Below are 17,650 nucleotides of genomic sequence, written 5' to 3' on the forward strand. Positions count from 1 at the left end.
ACACACACACACACACACACACACACACACACACACACACACACACACACACACACACACACACACACACACACACACACACACACACACACACACACACACACACACACACACACACACACACTCTCTCTCTCTCTCTCTCTCTCTCTCTCTCTCTCTCTCTCTCTCTCTCTCTCTCTCTCTGCAGGGCTATTCGTCTGGGTGATTATTCAGTTATCTGCAGGGAGAGTGCAACGTGTGTGTGCAGTGTTTCCGCTGCTGCAAAATCTTGGCAGCCACTGCAAAATAATTGTTTCTTTTTTGGGGGGGGGGTAAAGCTATTTCAGTGTAAACTTAAACGACTAAAACCATATATAAAGTATGTAGAAAAGATAATGGAGCTGTATATTTTTAAATAAGATCATCTTTGAGAACTAACTATCACCAAAATAAAAACTAGATTCTAAAATTCCAGAAACGTCATGGCATGGGGCCCCCATTGATTTTGTTATAATGTTTGAGACACTCAGATAGCATAAGTACAAGGCATACACCATGGCAACATTTGTAGAATTTAAGGCAATCAAAATGTGTATAATTGCAGGAAATGAGCTTTAAAATAAGCAACATTTTGTCTCTGCGGCCAAGAGGAGGGCCTTAATTAAAAAACCCTACTGCTGAAAAGAATCCTAGGGGAAACACTGGTATGTCAAGTGTATGTATGACCTAACAAGCCCAAACTGCACCGGGGTGTGCCTCTCTCTCCATCTCTAAACCAACATGCAAAAGAGAAGAAGAGGGAGAGGGAGGAGGGGTATGTTCTCCAAGAATGAGTAAAATAAGCTGAATGTTCTTCCCAGGAGTTCTGCTCTTCACTGTTCCTGATTCGTTTTGATCCTGTTCTGTTCTAGATAAATTAGTAGCAAATCGAACCAGTGACCATTGGAGGGCAAACATTGCCATTCACTCATCCACTGAAGTTAGTGCTGTGCTGCTCTAGGGAATCCTGCAGTCTACTGCATATCTCTATCTAGAAAACCTGCTGTTCTCTCCAGCCAAGTTGATGAAGTAGTCTCAAGAGAGTAGGGGTGGGCTTCTAGTTGCTGTGTGCTAAGTGTAAAACACTTCAAGGAAAACTCCACCCAAAAACTATATTTTGGTATTTGTTTCATTCGTCCATTGCTGTCATAGTCCCAAAATGTTTTGCTTGTCAGCAATCAAGTTTTCAAGATATGTAACTTTCAACAACAAAAAAATCATTCCCGTGTGATGCATATGCTGGGTCAATTAAGGTGCCACGAGCCGCCTGTGCTCCATATCTGTCTGGGTTATGGATTGGAGGCTGTTTCCTCTACATGTTTTCCTCAATCAGTTATGATTTCTGTCCCAAAAGACAAAACCAGGTGGATGGTTGCAGATCAGATCCTCCAGTAAGGAATGTAAGTAAGAGAGAGGCCCATTCAAACATTCAGCCTGACTCAGCAGGGATCTGCATATAGAATACAGATACAGAGTCCCTGTAGGGATCAATGCACATTCCTACCTGTAATCCTTAAACTACCGTCCACAAGCTGACAAGGTGTCCTATTACACCAATAACATTCAACAACATAGAACATGAAAGGATGAACAAAAAAGTTTGTTCCTCATTCAAAGTGCATTTAATGTACTTTCAGAGAACCTAAGGAAACAAACATGGATATTGAGAAAAAACAAACAAAGAGCTCTACTCAGAACGACCAAAACCAATTAGGACAGAATGGGCTCAGATTTTTACAAAGGCCTTTGTGGTGCATTCTAAATCCCCTAAATTCTGCCAACAGACCCAGCCTGCCTTCTCTAAGCCTCACTATTTCCTCCTCCTCCTTCTCCTCCTCCTCCTCCTCCTTCTCACCTGTGGGTATCTGAGAAGAAGTGTGTTTGAGTGTGAGGTGCCAGCCAGAGCGAGGGTAGGCTGTAATAGCATAGGTCTCTGTGTGTGTGTGTGTGTGTGTGTGTGTGTGTGTGTGTGTGTGTCCGCGTGCGTGCGTGCGTGCGTGCGTGCGTGTGTGTGTGTGTGTCCGCGTGCGTGCGTGCGTGCGTGCGTGCGTGTGTGTGTCCGCGTGCGTGCGTGCGTGTGTGTGTGTGTGTGTGTGTTAAATACAGAAGCCATGTGGAACTGCTTTAGCTCTGTTTACTGCTTCTGCTGGACTTTGGATTGCAGGCCAAGAGGGTTTGGGGTAAGTTGCCTCCTGTCTGTTGTAACACAGAGTGAGTCTGTGGCCTTCCACTCCTTACTGGGACACATGGGGAGGGGAGGTGGGGACTGTGTGATGAGGGATCACACAACAGCTCACCATAATGATTCCAACCACGAACACAAACAGACCAAAAAATTACATTTTAAGAGTACTTTAATGACATCTGCTCTCTTTTGCACAAATGCAGAAGATAAGAAGTTGGACTACAGGCAGAGTCATTTTCAAGGTCTTGTCAAATTATTATGTGAGTGGGATCTTTACATGGCTTCAGAGGTATCATTATTTTCCATCAGGACAGCGTGAGGAGATATGCATTTCACAAAAGATAATGTCCTGAAATAATGGCACTGAATGTTCAACTACTCATTCCTTGTAGTGCCTTGGGGCAACCAACTCCTCCATTGAAAAAGCGTTGGGTTTGGTCTGACTGCAGCGCTTGAAAACAGAAACAAAGAAGAAATGGGACCACTGTACCATCCAAAAATTCCAACGTCCTGTGACATTATTATGGAATACAACTTGTGCATTTTATATGAGAACACCATCAACTGCTAGTCCTTTCAAATCCTTGCACACCAAATCCAGCTCACCAGAGATAGTGCTGTACATTATCGTGATTGGTAGTATTGTCTTTATCCTTTCTGTTTGGATGAGCCCATTTCACCTTATCTGGTCTTTATTTACTCTCCCATGAGTGTGCTGGAATCAGAGGTTGCAGGGTGTTCACTTGGTAACAGTAACCACGCTGTGGCTTATTGCATTCCAGAGGCATGCCCGTGTGCTGTCGCCTGGGCTTACTCCCACTCCATGCCAAGCTACAGATGTAGCATCTTAATTTGAGCCAGTTTGCTGCAGCAGGAAAATAATCCAAAGGCAACAGGAAATGTGAATCAAAATGTGGATTATAAATCATGGATATTTTTGTAGGGGTTGATCAATTTTTCGTAAGGGAAAATCAAGCTGGAAATTTCAAAGTGGAAATTACAAACTGCAGCAGCCTTTTTAAACCTCAAATGTACTACAAGTTAAAAATGTCCTACAACCGGGTGATCAAATGAAGATCCTACATCTGTACACATCAACCCTCAAAACCAGGACAACCAATGAGTGAGAGAAGAACCAGGCCTTGTCCTACTGTCGGTCAAGGCAGGTTTATGGAGCTATTTTCTAGGCAGTTGTGTTATGCAAACATAGAGTAGGGTGATGTGTTTTACCATGATGGAATTGTTCACAACCATGAAGTAAAAAATGTATACTCTTTAATATGTCTATACCTCACACATTGACGGATTTCCTGATAAAACTTTGTTTCATTGTTTTCTTCCCTGAAATCAGTAGAGAAAAAATGTACATTGGAGCAAACGCGAGTTCAATTTTTGGCCCATCATTTCATACTTGGAAAGAGTGCCTCTACTGCCTGTGTGTCTCTGGAGTCAGTGACATGGCCTCTCCTGCAGCTTGGATCTGGCAGTGTTTCCCTCCCACAGCTGGCTGCCTGTGGTCTGGTCATTTACGTTCCTCCCTCGTGGTCTGGTCATTTACGTTCCTCCCTCGTGGTCTGGTCATTTACGTTCCTCCCTCCTTACTGAGGAACACTACACTCTTAGAAAAAAAGCTGCTATTTAGAACCTAAAAGGTTCTTCGGCTGTCCCTTTAATGCAGCATTTCTCAACTGGTGGGTCGCGACCCAAAAGGTTTTCTGAGGGTGTCTGAGTAAAACTAAAATTATAATAATTATGTAGAAATACTCCAGTCTGAACTTAAACGGGTTAAACCAGGTAGAACATGTGTAGAAATTATAATGAACATACATTTGTAAATAATTTAATCTCTGAACAATTTTACTTCAATCACAGTATTTTCAATATAGAGCTATTAGCAGCGCTATTTTGGTAGATTTTTTGGTCTCAAACCAGTGAATTTATTAACATTCTTCATCGAGAATAGGGGCAAAAATGTATTATTGACAATGAAAGAGGTGGGAATGTTATTCCCTTGTCATACAATTGCTACAATTATTATCGATATAGCATTAAAAATTGTTTTCCAGATTTTATTTTGCTGATTCCTTTTCGTGATGTGAATATTGGGTTGCAGCAGAGACAACCTGGTTCAATGTGGGTCACGAGGCAAAACCATTTGAGAACCACTGCTTTAAATAACCCTTTTTGGTTCTACATGGAACCTAAAAGGGTTCCATCTGGAAGCAAAAAGGGTTATCCTAAGGGTACAGCCGCAGAACCCTTTTGGAACCCTTTCTTCTAGGAGTGTATAGTAGATTGGTCCTATGGTCATACACTGACCTCCTCCCTTACTGGGAGGATTAGTGCAATGGTGGGTTGGGACCCCTCAGTTGTGGCTGAAGACTGGGTGTAGAAAATGCCGAAAGTTGCACACACTATATTACTGGTCCAGTCACGTAAAAAAAAAGGTAATAAAATTACATTTATGATCCGTTAGTCTGGACACTGTTAATGTTGTGGTTGTGCACCTTCAGCTCATACTCTAATGCTTTGGGTAAAGCTTTTACGGTACAGATGTATGATCTTAATTTGATCACCCTGTTGCAGGAGAACATTCGGAAATGTAAAACTTTTAGTGTGTTTGGGTTTCAAAAGGCTTTCTGAAGATTGCAATTTCCACTTTTTTTTTTACTTCATTTTCCTTTACGAATGTAATCAACCACTTCAAAAACGTCCATTAATTATAATCCAGATAATAATTAAAATGTCCTCTTATTGCAGGATTATTTTAAGATCCTAGATACAGAACCAGTCAAAAGTTTGGACACACCTACTCATTCAAAGGTTTTTCTTTATTTTTTACTATTTTCTACATTTCAGAATAATAGTGAAGACATCAAAACAAATCATAATATATTTTATAGACTGCACTTGAAGAAACTTTAAAAGTTCTTGAAATTTTCCGTATTGACTGACCTTCATGTCTTAAAGTAATGACGGACTGTTGTTTCTCTTTGCTTATTTGAGCTTTTCTTGACATAATATGGACTTGGTCTTTTACCAAATAGGGCTATCTTCTGTATACCACCCCTACCTTGTCACAACACAACTGATTGGCTCAAACGCATTAAGAACGAAAGAAATTCCACAAATGAACTTTTAACAAGCCATACCTGTTAACTGAAATGCATTCCAGGTGACTACATGAAGCTGGATGAGAGAATACCAAGAGTGGGCAAAGCTGTCATCGAGGCAAAGGGTGGCTACTTTGAAGAATCTAAAATATAAAATATATTTTGATTTGTTTAACACTTTTTTGGTTACTACTTGATTCCATATGTGTTTTTTCATAGTTTTGAGTTCTTCACTATTATTCTACAATGTAGTCAAAATAAAGAAAAACCTTTAGGTGTGAGTAGGTGTGTCCAAACTGTTGACTGGTACTGTATGTACATTATGCTTATAGCTTTTTTGCGTGTGTACCCTGTCGGTCCACCAACAATACTGTCCCGTTGACCATTTTAGGGGGTAAGTGCCTCAGTTAATGTCACAGGAAAATATTTGGCATTGGTCCTCAGATCCTCAAAAGGTTCTACAGCTGCACCATCGAGAGCATCCTGACAGCGTCCAAACGAGCTTCAATGCCATACAACACTCCTTCCGTGGCCTCCAACTGCTCTTAAACGCTAGTAAAACCAAATGCAAGCTTTTCAACCGTTCGCTGCCCACACCCACCCGCCCGACTAGCATCACCACCCTGGACGGTTCCGACCTAGAATATGTTGACAACTATAAATACCTAGGTGTCTGGTTAGACTGTAAACTCTCCTTCCAGACTCATATTAAACATCTCCAATCCAAAATCAAATCTAGAATCGGCTTTCTATTTCGCAACAAAGCCTCCTTCACTCACGCCACCAAACTTACCCTAGTAAAACTGACTATCCTACCGATCCTTGGGCGATGTCATTTACAAAATAGCCTCCAACACTCTACTCAGCAAATTGGATGCAGTCTATCACAGTGCCATCCGTTTTGTCACCAAAGTCCCATAAACTACCCACCACTGCGACCTGTATGCTCTCATTGGCTGGCCCTCGCTTCATATTTGTCACCAAACCCCCTGTCTCCAGGTCATCTATAAGTCTTTGCTAGGTAAAGCCCCGTCTTATCTCAGCTCACTGGTCACCATAGCAGCACCCACTCGTAGCACGCGCTCCAGCAGGTATATTTCACTGGTCACTCTCAAAGCCAATTCCTCCTTTGGCCGCCTTTCCTTCCAGTTCCCTGCTGCCAATGACTGGAACGAATTGCAAAAATTGCTGAAGCTGGAGACTCATATCTCCCTCACTAACTTTAAGAATCATCTGTCAGAGCAGCTTACAGATCATTGCACTTGTACATAGCCCATCTGTAAATAGCCCATCCAACTACCTCATCCCCATATTGTTATATATATTTTTTTCTCCTTTGCACCCCTGTATCTCTACTTGCACATTCATCTTCTGCACATCTATCACTCCAGTGTTTAATTACTAAATTGTAATTATTTCGCCACTACAGCCTATTTATTGCCTTACCTCCCTATTCTTACCTCATTTGCACACAGTGTATATAGACTTTTCTATTGTGTTATTGACTGTAAGTTTGTTTATTCCATGTGTAACTCTGTGTTGTTGTTTGTGTCGCACTGCTTTGCTTTATCTTGGCCAGGTCGCAGTTGTAAATGAGAACTTAAGTTTGAGATGGGTAGGTCAGTCCAAGAAACATTTAGGAACCATTAGACAACTTCTCTGGGATATGTGGGACGGTAGCGTCCCACTTGGCCAAAAGCCAGAACAAATGTAGCGCGCCAAATTCAAATATATTACTATAAAAATCAATCTTTCATGAAATCACACATGAAAGACACCAAATTAAAGCTACACATGTTGTGAATCCAGCCAACATGTCTGATTTCAAAAAGGATTTACGGCGAAAGCACACCAAACGATTATGTTAGCTCAGTACATAGCCACAGAAAAACACAGCCATTTTCCCAGCAAAAGATAGTAGTCACAAAAAGCAGAAATAGAGATAAAATGAATCACTAACCTTTGATGATCTTCATCAGATGACACTCATAGGACATCATGTCACACAATACATTTATGTTTTGTTCGATAATGTGCATATTTATATCCACAAATCTCGGTTTACATTGGCGCCATGTTCAGAAATCCCTCCAAAATATCCGGAGAAATTGTAGAGAGCCACGTCAAATAACAGAAATACTCATCATAAACTTTGATGAAAGATACATGTTTTACATATAATTAAAGATACAGCGGTTGCATTAAGAACAAGTGTATCAGATTTCAAAAAAACTTTACGTAAAAGCACACCATGCAATAATCTGAGACGGCGCTCAAAAATAACAACATTTCTCCGCCATGTTGGAGTCAACAGAAATACGAAATGACATCATAAATATTCCCTTACCTTTGATCATCTTCATCAGAATGCACTCCCAGGAATCCTAGTTCCATAATAAATCGTTGTTTTGTTCGATAATGTCCATTACTTATGTCTAAGTAGCTACTTTTGCTAGCATGTTTAGTGCACATGTCCAAACGCTCGCGCAGCTGCAGGCGAACTCGGACGAAAACTTCAAAAGGTTATATAACAGGTCGAATAAACTGGTCAAACTAAGTAGAGAATCAATCTTCAGGATGTTGTTATCATATATATCCAATAACGTTCCAACCGGAGCATTCCTTCATGTCTGTAGAAGTTATGGAACGCAAGGTGAAATCATGAGGAAAGCGCATGACCAGGAACTGGCATTCTGCCAGACCAATGACTGAAACACCTCCCATCCAGCCCCACAACACACTAGAGGCTTCATTCCACGTTCTACAGACTGTTGACATCTAATGGAAGGCGTAGGAAGTGCAAACAGATCCATATCTTACAGGGAATTGAATCAGCGATGAGTTGAACATTGACCAAACTTCCTGTTTGGATTTTTACTTAGGTTTTTGCCTGCCATATGAGTTCTGTTATACTCACAGACATCATTCAAACAGTTTTAGAAACTTCAGAGTGTTTTATATCCAATAGTAATAATAATATGCATATATTAGCATCTGGGACAGAGTAGGAGGCAGTTCACTATGGGCACGCAATTCATCCAAAAGTGAAAATGCTGCCCCCTATCATAAAGAAGTTTTAACAAATGCATGGAGGTCTTTGCACACTCAATGTCTCTTTGCTCTAGCCCAAACGCATGCACTATCACAACAGCTGCATATGTATTTACACAGTTTGGCTCATTAAAAGTGACTGCAAACCAAACACGATTGACTGAATGTGAGACAAGACCTTGCAGGAAAGACATTCCTGATGTGACAGGAGAAAACACTGAGAGAAAGGCCATGTACTGACTCTTCCGGTCATTTTACAGAACATCGTTAATCCTCTTCCATATCCTCTTGATAGTTCTACCAAAGTAAATCATCAGGTACAGAATGGAACTCTCTCCTTTGTCTCTTTCACTGTTGTCCAGCTATATTCCTTTGTCTCTCTCTGTGCTGTCCTGCTGTTTTACTTTGTCTCTCTCTCTGTTGTCCAGCTGTTTTCCTTTGACTCTTTCTGATGTCCAGCTGTTTTCCATTGACTCTCTCTCTGCTGTCCAGCTGTTTCCTTTGACTCTTTCTGATGTCCAGCTGTTTTCCTTTGACTCTTTCTGATGTCCAGCTGTTTTCCTTTGTCTCTCTCTGCTGTCCAGCTGTTTCCTTTGACTCTTTCTGATGTCCAGCTGTTTTCCTTTGTCTCCCTCTGATGTCCAGGAGTTTTTCTTCACATCTCTCTCTGCTGTCCAGCAGTTTTCATTTGTCTCTCTCTTCTGTCCAGCTGTTTTCATGTATTTCTCTCTCTGTTGTCCATCTGTTTTCCTTAAACTCTCTCTCTGCTGTCCAGCTGTTTTACTTTGTAACTCTCTCTGCTGTACAGCTGTTTTCCTTTGTCTCTCTCTGCTGTCCAGCTGTTTTCCTTTGTCTTTCTCTGCTGTCCAGCTGATTTATTTTGTCTCTCTCTGCTGTCCAGCTGTTTTCATTTGTCTCTCTCTGCTGTCCAGGTGTTTTCCTTTGTCTCTCTCTGCTGTCCAGCTGTTTTCATTTGTCTCTCTCTGCTGTCCAGCTGTTTTCATTTGTCTCTCTCTGCTGTCCAGCTGTTTTCATTTGTCTCTCTCTCTACTGTCCAGCTGATTTCCTTTGTCTCTCTTTGCTTTACAGGTGTTTACTTTTGTCTCTCTCTGCCTTACAGGTGTTTTCTTTTGCCTCTCTCTGTGCTATCCAGCTAATTTCCTTTTTCTATCTCTGCTGTCCAGCTGTTTCATTTACTGTTGAAGTCGGAAGTTTACATACACTTGGGTTGGAGTCATTAAAACTTGTTTTTCAACCACTCCACAAATTTCTTGTTAACTTCTCTGCACTACGAATCCCTTTAGCAGGATCATTTTCCTAAACAACCGCTGAATTGCAGGGCGCAAAATATTACTAAAAATATTTATAATCATGCAATCACAAGTGAAATATACCAAAACACAGCTTAGCTCGCAATTTGGGTTGCGCGTTATGTTCAGAAAACTACAGCCTCGTTCCGGTCCTGAAAGGCAGAAGAAAATTCCCAAACGTATCAGATTCAAAAATATTACAAAAAATATTTATAATCATGCAATCACAAGTGAAATATACCAAAACACAGCTTAGCTTGTTGTTAATCCACCTATCGTGTCAGATTTTGAAAATATGCTTTGCAGCGAACGCAATCCAAGCTTTTGTGAGTGTATCAATCAATGCTTGAACAGCTAGCCCCAAATTAGCATGGTCACGAAAGTCAGAAAAGCAATAAAATTAATCGCTTACCTTTGATAATCTTCGGATGTTTGCACTCACGAGACTCCCAGTTACACAATAAATGTTCTTTTTGTTCGATAAATATTACTTTTATAACAAAAAAACGCCATTTGGGTTGCGCGTTATGTTCAGAAAACCAAAGCCTCGTTCCGTTCGACGAAAATTCCAAAAAGTATCCGTAATGTTTGTAGAAACATGTCAAATGTTTTTTATAATCAATCCTCAGGTTGTTTTTAACAATCATAATCGATAATATTTCAACCGGACCGTAACCTATTCAATAAAAGAGAGAAAGAAAATGGAGAGCTAACCCTCTCGCGCGCAGGAACTAATAAAAGGACACATGACTAGTTTTGAAAAATCTCGCAAATTTTTCAAAATAAAAGCCTGAAACTATGTCTAAAGCCTGGTCACAGCCTGAGGAAGCCATTGGAAAAGGAATCTGGTTGATACCCCTTTAAATGGAAGAAAGACGGGCAAGGAAACACAGATTTTAAAAAAAGAAAAAAGAAAAGAAAATCACGTCCGGGTTAGATTTCCTCAGGTTTTCGCCTGCAGATTCAGTTTTGTTATACTCACAGACAATATTTTGACAGTTTGGAAACTTTGGAGTGTTTTCTATCCTAATCTGTAAATTATATGCATATTCTACGATCTGGACCTGAGAAATAGTCAGTTTACCTAGGGAACGTTATTTTAAAAAAAAAAAAAATCTGACCCCTAGCGTCAAGAGGTTAACAAACTATAGTTTTGGCAAGTCAGTTAGGACATCTATGTTGTGCATGACTGTCACGCCCTGACCTTAGTTCCTTGTTTATGTCTCTATTTTGGTTTGGTCAGGGCGTGAGTTGGGGTGGGCATTCTATGTTTTGTTCTATGTTTTGTATTTCTATGTGTTTGGCCTGGTATGGTTTCCAATCAGAGGCAGCTGTCAATCGTTGTCTCTGATTGAGAACCATACTTAGGTAACCTGTTCCCACCTGTGTTTGTGGGTAGTTGTATTCTGTCTCTGTGTCTGCACCAGACAGAACTGTTTCGTGTTGGTCTATTTTTGTTATTTTGTCTTAGTGTTCTGAGTTAAAATAAATATTAACATGGACACTTACCACGCTGCGTTTTGGTCCACTCCTTCTTCCTAGGACGATCGTTACAATGACACAAGTAATTTTTCCAACAATTGTTTACAGAGACAGATTATTTCACTTATAATTCACTGTATCACAATTCCAGTGGGTCAGAAGTTTACATACACTAAGTTGACTGTGCCTTTAAACAGCTTGGAAAATTCCAGAAAATGATGTCATGGCTTTAGATGCTTCTGATAGACTAATTGACATAATTTGAGTCAATTGGACTTGTACCTGTAGATGTATTTCAAGGCCTACCTTCAAACTCAGTGCCTCTTTGCTTGACATCATGAGAAAATCAAAAGAAATCAGCCAAAAAATTGTAGACCTTCACAAGTCTGGTTCATCCTTGGGAGCAATTTCCAAACGCCTGAAGGTACCACGTTCATCTGTACAAACAATAGTACGCAAGTATAAACACCATGGGACCACGCAGCCGTCATACCGCTCAGGAAGGAGACGCGTTCTGCTGCATAGAGATGAACGTACTTTGTTGCGAAAAGTGCAAATCAATCCCAGAACAACAGCAAAGGACCTTGTGAAGATGCTGGAGGAAACAGGTACAAAAGTATCTATATCCACAGTAAAACGAGTCCTATATCGACATAACCTGAAAGGCGCTCAGCAAGGAAGAAGCCACTGCTCCAAAACCGCTAGAAAAAAGCCAGACTACGGTTTGCAACTGCACATGGGGACAAAGATTGTACTTTTTGGAGAAATGTCCTCTGGTCTGATGAAACAAAAATAGAACTGTTTGGCCATAATTACCATTATTATGTTTGCAGGAAAAAGGGGGAGGCTTGCAAGCTGAAGAACACTATCCCAACCGTGAAGCACGGGGGTGGCAGCATCATGTTGTGGGGGTGCTTTGCTGCAGGAGGGACTGGTGCACTTCACAAAATAGATGGCATCATGAGGTAAGAAAATGATGTTTTGGGGCGCCTAGTGGTTTGAGCGTTGGACTTGTAACCGAAAGGTTGCAAGATCAAAACACCGAGATGACAAGGTAAAAATACGTTGTTTGTCACGCCCTAACCGTAGATTGCTTTGTATGTTTCTATTTTTAGTTTGGTCAGGGTGTGATGTGGGTGGGTATTCTATGTTGTAGGTCTATGTTTTCTATTTCTATGTGTTTGGCCTTGTATGGTTCTCTATCAGAGGCAGCTGTCTATCGTTGTCTCTGATTGAGAGCCATACTTAGGTAGCCTGTTTTCCCACTTTTGTTGGTGGGTGGTTATTTTCTGTTCAGTGTTTTTCGTCACCTTACAGGACTGTTCGTTTGTCGTTTTTGTTGTTTTGTTCAGCTCCTCAGTTGTTTATTAAAATAATGAACACTTACCACGCTGCACCTTGGTCCTCCTCTCCTTCTCCCGACGACAAGCGTTACATTGTTCTGCCCCTGAACAAGGCAGTTAACCCACTGTTCCTAGGCCATCATTGTAAATAAGAATTTGTTCTTAACTGACTTGCCTAGTTAAATAAATGTAAAGTAATAACAACAAAAAAGTGATATATTGAAGCAACATCTCAAGACATCAGTCAGGAAGTTAAAGCTTGGTCGCAAATGGGTCTTCCAAATGGACCAAATGACCCCAAGCATACTTCCAAAGTTGTGGCAAAATGGCTTAAGGACAACAAAGTCAAGGTATTGGAGTGGCCATCACAAAGCCCTGACCTCAATCCTATAGAAATTTTGTGGGCAGAACTGAAAAAGTGTCTGCGAGCAATGAGGCCTACAAACCTGATTCAGTTACACCAGCTCTGTCAGGAGGAATGGGCCAAAATTCACCCAACTTATTGTGGGAAGCTTGTGGGAAGCTACCCAAAACGTTTGACCCAAGTTAAATAATTTAAAGGCAATGCCACCAAATACTGATTGAGTGTACGTAAACTTCTGACCCACTGGGAATGTGATGAAAGAAATAAAAGCTGAAATAAATAATTCTCTCTACTATTATTCTGACATTTCACATTCTTAAAATAAAGTGGTGATCCTAACTGACCTAAGACAGGGAATTTTTACTTGAATTAAATGTCAGGAATTGTGAAAAACTGAGTTTAAATGTATTTGGCTAAGGTGTATGTAAACTTTCAACTCAACTGTATCTCTCTCTCTCTGCAGTCTAATTGTTTTCCTTTTACTCTCTCTCTACTCTCCATCTGTTCTATTTTGTCTCTCTCTGCTTTACAGCTGTTTCCTTTTGTCTCTCACTACTGTCCAGCTCTTTTCCTTTAAATCTCTGTGCTGTCCAGCTGTTTCCATTTGTCTCTCTCTGCTGTCCATCTGTTATCCTTCGTCTCTCTCTCTGTTGTCCTGCTGTTTTCCTTTGTCTCTCTCTACTGTCCAGCTGTTTTCCTCTGTCTCTCTCTGCTGTCCAGATATTTTGATTTGTCTCTCTCTGCTGTCCAGATATTTTGATTTGTCTCTCTCTGCTGTTCAGATATTTTGATTTGTCTCTCTCTGCTGTCCAGATATTTTGATTTGTCTCTCTCTGCTGTCCAGATATTTTGATGTGTCTCTCTCTGCTGTCCAGCAGTTGTCTGGTTAACAGACAGAGAGCAAAGCTCACAACTATCATTGTGATGAAAGTCAAAGTATTAATTTCCTTTGTTCTTATAAGAAACATACAAGAATTCTAAAAATACAGACGTCTCGTTTGTGTGTGTGACTCAAGTCTTATTTCAGTCTCTTTCTAAACAGTAGCCATAGAAGCCACATTCTCAAACTTACTGTCTGTGGTCAAACAAGGAGAAACATAACACTGTACAGAGAAAGAGACAGAGAGACAGAGAGAGACAGAGAGAGACAGAGAGAGACAGAGAGAGACAGAGAGAGACAGAGAAAGGGAGAGAGAGAGAGAGAGAAAGAGTGAGAGCTGAGAGAGGGAGACAGAGAGTGGTAGAAGTAGGGTGAGCGGGGAGAGAGAGGGAAAGATCGTGCAAGGGAGACAGAGTCTCCCAGTATAGGCTGAGAGGAGGCAGCCGCAGTCTTTTGTGGGCCATGGAGCTAAAGTATTTCTGCAAACAGTCTCAGGAAATCTTTGAAGGCTGGACCAACAGACGGGGTACTGTCAGTCTAAAGGGGGGTTTGCTCAGCAGCCTGTGACCAGCCATACCACATACCAATTCCTCTTATGCTTCTCTTCTGTATATTTGAGTACTGTTCTGATGCCTCTCTCCTGTACATTTCAAAGAAAGTTCTCCTGACTTTGGGGAGGGTGTGGCTTCTAGGTGAATTGGAAATAGGGCAAGACATTACACAAACTAAATGTCCTATCTCTTAATCAATTAAGCTAAATCAATGGAGCTAAATAAATATTTCCTTCCTATTTTAGTTATCTGTCCCTGCTTCTCAATGTGGTGGATTTGCCTTATTGTGAAGCCTTATTATGAAGCCTTATTGTGAAGCCTTATTGTGAAGCCTTATTGTGAAGCCTTATTATGAAGCCTTATAGTGAAGCCTTATTATGAAGCCTTATAGTGAAGCCTTATAGTGAAGCCTTATAGTGAAGCCTTATTGTGAAGCCTTATAGTGAAGCCTTATAGTGAAGCCTTCTAGTGAAGCCTTATTGTGAAGCCTTATTATGAAGCCTTATAGTGAAGCCTTATTGTGAAGCCTTATAGTGAAGCCTTATTGTGAAGCCTTATAGTGAAGCCTTATAGTGAAGCCTTATTATGAAGCCTTATAGTGAAGCCTTATAGTGAAGCCTTATTGTGAAGCCTTATAGTGAAGCCTTATTGTGAAGCCTTATTATGAAGCCTTATAGTGAAGCCTTATAGTGAAGCCTTATAGTGAAGCCTTATTGTGAAGCCTTATTGTGAAGCCTTATAGTGAAGCCTTATTACGAAGCCTTATAGTGAAGCCTTATTGTGAAGCCTTATAGTGAAGCCGTATTGTGAAGCCTTATAGTGAAGCCTTATAGTGAAGCCTTATTATGAAGCCTTATAGTGAAGCCTTATAGTGAAGCCTTATTGTGAAGCCTTATTGTGAAGCCTTATTATGAAGCCTTATAGTGAAGCCTTATAGTGAAGCCTTATTATGAAGCCTTATAGTGAAGCCTTATTGTGAAGCCTTATTGTGAAGCCTTATTATGAAGCCTTATTGTGAAGCCTTATAGTGAAGCCTTATAGTGAAGCCTTATAGTGAAGCCTTATTATGAAGCCTTATTGTGAAGCCTTATTGTGAAGCCTTATTGTGAAGCCTTATTATGAAGCCTTATAGTGAAGCCTTATTATGAAGCCTTATAGTGAAGCCTTATAGTGAAGCCTTATAGTGAAGCCTTATTGTGAAGCCTTATAGTGAAGCCTTATAGTGAAGCCTTCTAGTGAAGCCTTATTGTGAAGCCTTATTATGAAGCCTTATAGTGAAGCCTTATTATGAAGCCTTATAGTGAAGCCTTATTGTGAAGCCTTATAGTGAAGCCTTATAGTGAAGCCTTATAGTGAAGCCTTATTATGAAGCCTTATAGTGAAGCCTTATAGTGAAGCCTTATTATGAAGCCTTATAGTGAAGCCTTATTGTGAAGCCTTATTATGAAGCCTTATAGTGAAGCCTTATAGTGAAGCCTTATAGTGAAGCCTTATTGTGAAGCCTTATAATGAAGCCTTATAGTGAAGCCGTATAGTGAAGCCTTCTAGTGAAGCCTTATAGTGAAGCCTTATTATGAAGCCTTATAGTGAAGCCTTATAGTGAAGCCTTATTATGAAGCCTTATAGTGAAGCCTTATTGTGAAGCCTTATTGTGAAGCCTTATAGTGAAGCCTTATTATGAAGCCTTATAGTGAAGCCTTATTGTGAAGCCTTATTGTGAAGCCTTATTATGAAGCCTTATTGTGAAGCCTTATAGTGAAGCCTTATAGTGAAGCCTTATTGTGAAGCCTTCTAGTGAAGCCTTATTGTGAAGCCTTATTATGAAGCCTTATAGTGAAGCCTTATAGTGAAGCCTTATAGTGAAGCCTTATTGTGAAGCCTTATAGTGAAGCCTTATTGTGAAGCCTTATAGTGAAGCCTTATAGTGAAGCCTTATAGTGAAGCCTTATTATGAAGCCTTATAGTGAAGCCTTATTATGAAGCCTTATAGTGAAGCCTTATAGTGAAGCCTTATAGTGAAGCCTTATTATGAAGCCTTATAGTGAAGCCTTATTGTGAAGCCTTATAGTGAAGCCTTATAGTGAAGCCTTATAGTGAAGCCTTATTATGAAGCCTTATAGTGAAGCCTTATAGTGAAGCCTTATATTGATCACTGACTCAAATAACTCCAAAAAGCATAAAGATGGAGAAGGATTGCAGTGTCTTTTAACTACCTCAATTTGTGTTAAAATCAGAGTACATAATGAGCAATAACAAGGATTTCTGTCACATGCATGGGTTAAATTCTAAATAAGGTCAGCATCCTGATTTCTTACCAAGCCTTCACAGGCGCTGATGGCGGCTGTCCCGCGCGCATTAGTAGAATCCGTCACCGTGCCGATCAGGTGGCACGCGTTCTCCCCTGTGGTACGGGGCTCAGTCCGGTTCACACTCCCATTTCGTCTCTCCAGAATATAATCGTTTGACACCAAATATTTGTTGACTGTTAAATTGAAAACCAAATCACGACCCTTGTAGTTCACCTTATAATAAACGCGTTCCTCCAAAGGCCCCAAGTCTCGCTTACGCCGCCCGCGGTGTGCCAGAGAGTGGGAGAGAAACTGTCCATCTCTGAAAATTTTGACTGGATGGACCACGGACACATCTGACTGGAGAAAGCGACCTGAGGATAAAATGGAAAATGAAGTACAGTGGAATTATCAATAGCCTACAAGATCATTTATAAAAAACTGACTACCAACGCAAATTCATGCACTAAGCTTGCAATGGCTATAAAGTACTTTGTGTGAAATTGCAACAATAAAATCGAAACATTGTTGCAGTTATTATAGCCTAGTTGTAACAACTGAGACATACTGACCTGATTCTGCATCGGGAGAGAGGAGGCTGCCAGGCAGCGAGAACTCGGCATGGCTTGCTGCCAAAAACAAAACAGAATGTAGCAGAGAAAGAACCCGACTCACCCGCGGACATTGCATATTTCATCTAACCAAAATCAAGAGATTTAAAAAGATTCACAGGCATTGAAGTCCCAATTGTGCTTTATAGGCGGTCTAGCGACCTCTTCGTTCCATCAACGGCCAGCGTCATGGATGAGGAGGAAAACTTTAGGCTGGTTACAGAAAAGTGTGAGAAAGGGAGAAAGCTGCAACTTTGCGTGGGAGGGGAGGAGTAATAGGCTAGTAGTGTCTCGTTTCTTGCCAGGGGCGAGAGGGGTGTGGAGGGAGCGGAGGGGAGCGGAGGGGAGCGGAGGGGCGAGAGGGGAGCGGAGGGAGCGGGAGGGAGGGAGCGGAGGGGAGGGGAGGGAGCGGAGGGGAGCGGAGGGAGCGGAGGGGCGAGAGGGGAGCGGAGGG

General features: G+C 41.0%; 1 protein-coding gene across 1 annotated transcript in view; it reads right to left on the bottom strand.

The window, feature by feature from the left end:
• The window catches only part of LOC120063379 (A disintegrin and metalloproteinase with thrombospondin motifs 12-like), a 47,698-nt gene extending 30,291 nt beyond the window's left edge, over positions 1 to 17,407 (bottom strand). Inside the window, exons 1-2 of the mRNA XM_039013733.1 lie at positions 17,158 to 17,407; positions 16,613 to 16,959 (exon numbers count right to left, since the gene is read on the bottom strand). Coding sequence (XP_038869661.1) covers positions 16,613 to 16,959; positions 17,158 to 17,275 — 465 coding nt within the window. The 5' untranslated portion in view covers positions 17,276 to 17,407. The remainder of the gene's footprint in view (positions 1 to 16,612; positions 16,960 to 17,157) is intronic.
• Positions 17,408 to 17,650: the final 243 nt, after the last annotated feature.

This window comes from Salvelinus namaycush, chromosome 18, assembly GCF_016432855.1.
Source record: "Salvelinus namaycush isolate Seneca chromosome 18, SaNama_1.0, whole genome shotgun sequence".
Lineage (NCBI taxonomy): Eukaryota > Metazoa > Chordata > Actinopteri > Salmoniformes > Salmonidae > Salvelinus > Salvelinus namaycush.